We start from the raw sequence: 7,460 nt of genomic DNA on the forward strand, positions 1-7,460 counted from the left end.
CAGTTAGTTATATCTGGAATGATGTAAAAACGAGCGTTCTTGCTCATTTTGCTTTCGAGAAACATGCAAAACGGGACGAAAAACATGAAATTTTGCCTCTCGCACCCCTCGCACAAAACGACGATCATTTTTGTAATTTCATAGATAACAGAAGACTGTATTTTTTCCAAATAACCCCCCCTGACTTTAATGGTGGATCCGCCCCTGCTATTGACCCGCATGCTGATCATATGAACGTTTTATTCTCTACAAAGTTTCTGTGGTTGGTGGTTGCTATTACCGTATTATGGGCTTTTTAAGGGAAATTCGATACTTCAGCATAATATGGAGCAGCCTCATTATGTACTTATTACGCATTCCTCAATTTCGAAATGAAATATTGCGTCCCAGCTGGTTTCGGAGACGAGTTCCTACTTAACGGCCGGCCAAATCGCCAGATTTATCCGCTCTTGATTTCTTTCTGTGGGGCGGGGCCATAGAGAATCGCACCTTAAATCGAGAATTTACGCCACTCAAGCCGAAAACTTGCAAGATTTAAGGAACGCATTAAAAACATATCCCGCTAAAAACAAGAGCGCGAACCTTTCTAGATACTCTTGAATCAGCCATCCTGCATATTAGAAAGGATTTTCGGGTTCCTTCTTTGCCCTCTCCTGACTTTCCAACACTAAAACTGTGATTAATAAAAATTTTATCAGCTATTAAAACTCTCTAAGCACTATATTCAGAATGCAGCCACGTGTTACTAGGTAAGTTTCTGAATGGGAAAAGCAAAACGTCCACTCTGGCAATAAATAATGGATGATGCAGCTAAGTAGTAATTAAAAAAAGCGGGCGAACTTTGGCTCCCAGCAGAGAAAACTTTCGAAAAAAAGGTCGGTAAAAATTCAGCTACCCCGGCAATTTATTTCGTTCGGATCGCTGCTAATTAGAAACCTGTGCCGACAGCCAAAACTGAAATTTTCACGCCAAAAATAGTGTTATAATGGAGTATAAATTTGATTGTAGAATCTCAAACGATTGAAGATTTTGGGGCAGCACTTCACCTGATGAGAGCTGATCTCGAGCACCTGCGTTCTGTGTTTATGGCGGTGGAGAATGGGGATCTTGGGATGTTGAAGTCGCTTGGTATTAAAGATTCGGAGTTGGGAGACGTTAAGTTTTTCCTTGAAAAGCTGGTTAACACGGGGTTCTTAGATTGAGGTTGGCTTGACCCTGTTGCTGAAATAGTTTATGCCCATCCGCAACCACATATGCCATTGAGCAAACATTTCTACTCTTATCTTCCTTATTAAATGTTTGCTCGAGTGTTGGTCAAATTTTATCGAAAGCATGGCGTCGTCTGGTTTGAGAAAATATGCTGTGAGCAGGATTTTGATCTGTCATGGATTATTTTCGAAAATTAAGACGTTTTTTTTTTAATATTGCATTTCGGCGACCAACTAGTTGAACACCAATAACAGAATTCAATTAACATGGACTGGGCAAAACCGTTTCCGGTCAATAGCCAGTTAAACCTACACAACTTTTATTAAAATAGCCATTAATATTATAGGAAATTTAGACAGAGAGTGAAACAGGGCAAGGAAATAGAACAAAAACTTGACACTTTATTTAATCTGCTTTGGTGAAGCAACCATCTTGGTCACCCCATTTACAAAGTTTCAGCAGCAGTGTCGGTTTTGAGATTTCCGTCCCCCTTGATTTCACGAATCAATTTAGAGGGATGAAAATGTATTTATTTGATGTAGTAGGAGGATCCGATCAAGCACTTTGCAATTGATTTTTGGTGCTTTTTCGACCATAATATGTATCAGGACTTATATATTGTAGTTGATGTTCTGATAATTCACTAGAAGTAGAGCTAGGATGTAGATTTAGGGAAATTTTATAGTAGATATAGACATGCAAACATATCAAAGCCTTCAAATGCACCATATATCCAATGAGGCATTTAAGGCTAAAAACCAAAACATATCACAGAAACGTATTACGTATGTATCATCAATTTGAACTATTTAATATACAAGGTGCATTGTGATTAGCACTACTTTTTAAGGTTTTGTATTTTTTGTCTTCTATTGATAGCTTTTAGAAAATCTAGTTGTACCCATATTTTTGAAAACGAAAGGTTTTTTAGAATCGAACTTAGCTCTGTAACTAATCTGAACGCTCTAGGAGCAAGTGTAGGTCAATAGAAGACGATATTTTATTGATTAGCAGATTATCTGGATGTAGTTCATTGTATGTCATTACTCCTGACTCCCAGTCCAATTATTGTGGCACACTTTTCAATTTGTTAACTCAAATTTGATTGCACAATATAGCAATAGGTTTAACATTATAACCAAGCATTGAAAATTTGGACAAAGTCTCTCTATATGCGTAATGTGACTGAGAAGTAAAAGTCTAAATCTAGAGAATTAGAATAAGTGTGAACAATTTGCACTACTTCTTATAGTACGTATGTTTACATTGTTGCACCAAATCGTATTCTATGACTACTTCTTTCAATATTGTGATCGATGTAAAAAAAATGCCAAAAGGTTCGTTTATTCGTCAAGATAACGACCTGACAATTACCATCTTACAGGCGAATGCACATCTTTTGCCATGTTCACATTCAACAAAGCACAATCATGTAGTGTACACGTTAACTATATCTAGAACTTAGTCATGTTACAAATATACATTTATCTTTATCGAAATATATCTATATGTCTTACTATTTATAGAGTTGTATGCTGGTTGGCTAAATGCTGACTGTACATTTTCAATGAAACGAAGAAATTAATTGCAATTTTATCAAAAATGGAAATACATCCAGGTTTGCTAGCGCCTCGATTCAGCAGTTATTGTGGGCACTAAATCATCATACCTAGATATGTCTCGCGATGCATTCGAGACACATCTAAACAACCCCATTGAATGACTAAAATGATAATTTCTTCAAAAATTCCAATATTAAACAGGTTAACAAGTGAGCATTTAATTGACTGGCATAAATATATATTTTTCCAACTATCCAACAAACAATCGGCCTGAACTACTTATGAGCATTTCCGAGCCCCAGATTATAAAAGCATCCTTATTTCGTTTAGTACGTATTTATACAGTAAGTGAATAATATTGTTCCACCAGAGTTCTCAAGCTAACCGCCTATCTATTGGACCAAGTCCTCGCAAAAAATACATCATACGTGCTTAATATTGGGCAATCATCGTTCAACACAAACAACTGAACCTAGAATGACTGTGTTTCCTTCGCCAAACGTGGGATATTGAACTATTTTAGGTTTCTATAAACTACAAGACCACAGAATTCCTTTACAATCATCGCTTTTCCATATATACCTCTGTGATCAGGTAGATCGGATGCTAAGAGACATGTTATACATTAAGATAACGACCATTACGACCTATTTTTACCATCTTACTGATGAATAACATATCACTTAAAATGCGAAGTGGTGTTGCTGATATAACTTTTTTAACTGCGGAAGCAAGAATCAGAGTTATACTGACTAAACCTTTGCCCGTTTGAGCACCATTCTTCAATCACAAACCAAATAATGATTGTCCATAAAAAATATTTCATTTAGTCTCTATTGTTTGAAATAATCTTGACAATTTGTTTGGATGCGATCGGGCTTTGCAAGGTTTCAATTTGTAGGGTAATCACTTTTGTATTACGTATAATACATATCATACTTTTATAAATCACTGTAAGTACTGATATGACATGTAACGGTTTTTACGGTGGAAAGCAATAATTAAGCACCAAACTGCAGATATTGGGATTTGGTCGATATTTGGAACTCAAATATATAGCTTCCACTTTAAACTACCGAATTGTGAAAAATAAATTTTCTTATTAAATTAAATTCGTGAGGGGAGCGAGTTATTTCATTTATTCACCTTTGATCCTCAACCCATCCTGATAACATCGTCAACATAAAGGTAAGCCGTCAATTACTTAAGAGCATTGGTTTTAACAGGAATAAAGAAAAAACAATAATAGATGTAAATAACTGTGTTTTTAGCATAATACACAATAAAACGTATACAGATTTCTATATTTCTTAATACACTAGTTTAAAATATATATTCTATTATGTATACGCATAAAACATGATGAAAAAATAGTAAAATATGATATGTACTTAAAAATACATGTTTACAATATAACTGCGCAAATATACATAAAATTTCATAAATAATTGAATACCTGGGACGTTGTTAGTATTAAATAAAGTGAATTCGAGGCATATGTAAATACAATAGCAAGTATCTGAAATCCCAACTATAGATGGTAATTAAATTTACCAATTTTAGAATAAACGATATATATGTAGGCCAGTGTTCCCAAATTTAAAATACTTCACAGCACAAAAACATCAGGGGAAAACTGAATTTCAGTAAAATTGATCGCAATACTATAAATCATCAAATACTACTTAGTACGCTCAAAATTACAAATGATTAATGTACAGTTAAAATATAAATTTAAAAACAATTAAGTAATTAAATTGTTAATCTTCACATGTGCTTGGGACAGTTTATTTTAAAACTTTTCTTTCGTATCTGAGTATTTATGACATCATCAACAATATAATACAAATTCTCCAAAACTTATTTTCACCATGGCAGTCAGTTATTTCACTCAGCTTATACAAATATGATAATTTGCTTCGACTAGAATAATTGCATAAAATTTTATAATACAAGCATATTTAATAACGTCGTAGCTGTTCTAAGCAATAATTTATTATGTTTAGACCACTTGTCACCCAACGTGAATCAATTTAAGCAGCTTTTTCTAAAGGTTATATGATCGATTCATAAATATTCGAAATTATTTTAAGTAACTTGTAAAAAGTGCGTATTTATATGAATCATATCGCATTTATTATGTAAAAGTAAGTGCATGATACCGCCTTAGATCATAAAATCTGCAAGAAATATTATTTAACACATTCGATGCCGAAATTTAATTATTTGAGTAAAAATTGAAGTAAGTAGCTGGTCGCATAATGATACTGAACCAATCAGTAAGTACTTCACCAGCAGTCTTTTGCTCACAGTTAAGATAATGGACATTGCATGCAGTCTTCCGTGATGGTGACAAGTTTCAAATAATGTATATGTGTACAATATGTTCACGATTTCAATTAGTCGTATATTAGAACTGTCTGTATATACGCAGAAAGCTATAGATTAATTACAGGATTACAAGAGTGAAACAACCATTGTACAGCCTGCCATAGAATTACTAACTCCCACTATCGTCATCTAAGAATTCTACATGTGTAAAAGGGAAATATCCAACTTTACCATTTAGTTCACCTTCCCACTGTCCATTAATGTTGGTCTTCGTTACTATGATAATGTCGCCGACTTCTAGCTTCAATGCAGTGTCGTCATAAGCATTTGGTACTCTCACTTGTTTAACTCGGGCTTTTGCTGGTAGTTTCCGCTAAAAATGATTTTTTTAGTGCTTTCATAAAATCGATAAAATTCCAGAAAAAAACAAGCGATCAAAAAAATTGAAGTAGCAGTGAGAATAAAATAAATATTGTGAGCATACCGGTTTGGGTTTAGGTTTCGACTCAGGAATGCTACTGACTGGTCCCTCTGGAAGTCTTGTTGAAGCATCAACCGGTGAAGAACTTTCTTCAAGCTAGAAAAAAACGGATTATCTTCGTCATTAAATAACCTTGATGCCCATCTTGTACCTGTACCTTTTGAACATACGGAACGGGTATACACCCTTCTCTGCCGTTTTTATCTTTTGCCCTCCACCACTGTTCTTCCTCTTTAAACAGCACTGTTAAAATATCACCTTTTTTAAAACTTAAGTCGTCCTTCTCCTGCAAAATAGCCGCAGAATTGTAATTAAAATGTTTGAACTGTTGAAGCTGGCGGAAAACTTACGTTACTCTCAAAATCATATTTAGCAATGACTTTTTCCAATTTTTTCTTTGCTGGCCTGATAAGAGGTGTGGTATCTAAGTAATGAAGCTTGTAGAAAGATACTAGTTCTGTTAAACTTTTAAAATATTGATCCCCAATACGAAAATTCGTCTGATCATTACTCTGCATTTTATTAATAATATAATGACTAACTTTACTGTCTTCCCTGAAATTAAAAAAAAAATGTTACTTTAAACAAATTGCTAAATTGCCATTCCAGTACTTCACATAGCCTGATAAAATAAAATTTGATTGCGACAACAAACATTAAATTACAATAATGATAGCGACTACAAACACTGCTTTGTTAAGTGATGCCTCTCTAAATCCAGCTTTAAGAAAAAAACACAGCAAAAATCTTTAAATCCCAATTGGGGTTTAAATTAATCCCACATGGGTTGTATACTTACTTTACACATAATACGAAGTCGCCCACGGAAGTTGTACTATCCCTAACTAAAAACACCCCTCCTTCCTTTTCCGCCATAAGAAGGTCTTGAGCCTCCTGCCTGTTGATGGCACCAAAGTACCAACTGAAACAAAAAATACTGGTTGAAACAGAACAAAACACAGCTTATAGTTTTCAAGTTGTTAAAAGAAAAAATAAACATCGGTTGCATTTAATCAGTTGAATCATTGTTTTGACTACTAATTACTTCTGGAGAATTCAGACTTCTTAGTAACCGGAGCACTTGCCTTTGAAAGGGAAATAAATGTTTGCACATCAGATTGGAGATGCCTCAGTATGAATACTTGAGGATAGGTATACGCTACGCTCTGAGTAAAACGATATATTTAGAAGCAAATTAGCAATGCTGAAGCACAGTCTTATTTGGAAATTGATAAAACCCACTATCACATAAATGTATCAAATAATTTACCTGCTTTCATCCTCGTGATCAAATAAGTTATTCATTTTGTTTAGCTTTATGTACACAGCGCGATAGATCTATGACCTTAAATAATTGGCCTACAGGAACATATTACACTAAGTAGTTCAGTGAACAAAGACACTAAAACTTAAGTGTTCCCTTGTTAATATAATTATTTTTAATTAATTTTTATTTTTTAGATGCCTGAAAACATTCTCCATACATAGAGTTCAGTATTGAATGCTGTAAAGATATTTATGGGAAACAACTGTTAACAACATCTTAGGGTATAAAACAATTGAACATTTTCAATTCTAATCAGCCGAAAATCTGGATAATTAACTTGGTTTTTGATATTATTGGGTTCTAATAGCAAATATTACAAAACCACAACAATGGCGACCCAACTAATTCCCACTTTGACAGATGCCAATTGTCAGGGGCAAGCGACGGATCTTTAACCGATTATTGCGTTTTTATATTTTTATTCGGAAAGTTAAATTAAATAGCTTTTAAATTTCATGGAATAATTAATTCAATTGTACTTTAGTGCTGGTAGCTGCGTCTCTTTCTTGGTAGCTGCGTCTCTTTCTATTCGCGAACGAACATGCTATTT

At 34.2% G+C, this 7,460-nt stretch overlaps 2 protein-coding genes across 3 annotated transcripts in view; one reads left to right on the forward strand and one right to left on the reverse strand.

The window, feature by feature from the left end:
* The window catches only part of LOC109532921 (IDLSRF-like peptide), a 17,719-nt gene extending 13,824 nt beyond the window's left edge, over window positions 1-3,895 (forward strand). The window contains exon 4 of the mRNA XM_019898064.2: window positions 1,009-3,895. Within this exon, the coding sequence (XP_019753623.1) occupies window positions 1,009-1,202 (194 nt within the window). The 3' untranslated portion in view covers window positions 1,203-3,895. The remainder of the gene's footprint in view (window positions 1-1,008) is intronic.
* A 122-nt stretch (window positions 3,896-4,017) lies between these two features.
* On the reverse strand, window positions 4,018-7,256 carry LOC109532920 (adapter molecule Crk). Of its 2 annotated transcripts, none has more exons than XM_019898063.2 (6): window positions 6,854-7,256; window positions 6,383-6,505; window positions 5,934-6,138; window positions 5,741-5,869; window positions 5,587-5,679; window positions 4,018-5,475 (listed from the first exon to the last, which is right to left on the reverse strand). In XM_019898063.2, exons 1-6 carry the CDS (start codon window positions 6,886-6,888, stop codon window positions 5,272-5,274), a joined length of 789 nt encoding a protein of 262 aa, XP_019753622.1. In that variant the 5' UTR covers window positions 6,889-7,256; the 3' UTR covers window positions 4,018-5,271. The 2 variants fall into 2 exon arrangements, with proteins under 2 accessions (XP_019753622.1, XP_048523926.1); XM_048667969.1 differs by lacking the exon at window positions 6,854-7,256 and adding an exon at window positions 6,669-6,795.
* Between the last annotated feature and the right edge of the window lie 204 nt (window positions 7,257-7,460).

This window comes from Dendroctonus ponderosae, unplaced genomic scaffold, assembly GCF_020466585.1.
Source record: "Dendroctonus ponderosae isolate FM_Combo_2020 unplaced genomic scaffold, Dpon_F_20191213v2 Dpon_F_20191213_1, whole genome shotgun sequence".
In the NCBI taxonomy this organism is placed as follows: Eukaryota; Metazoa; Arthropoda; class Insecta; order Coleoptera; family Curculionidae; genus Dendroctonus; species Dendroctonus ponderosae.

Coding starts and splice junctions, on each gene's coding strand:
- LOC109532920 (XM_019898063.2), bottom strand. CDS start 6,888: ATGAATAACTTATTTGATCACGAGGATGAAAGCAG. Junction 6,139..6,382: donor GACTTCGTATTATGTGTAAA/GTAAGTATACAA, acceptor TTTTAATTTCAG/GGAAGACAGTAAAGTTAGTC. Junction 5,680..5,740: donor CCGTTCCGTATGTTCAAAAG/GTACAGGTACAA, acceptor GTTTTTTTCTAG/CTTGAAGAAAGTTCTTCACC.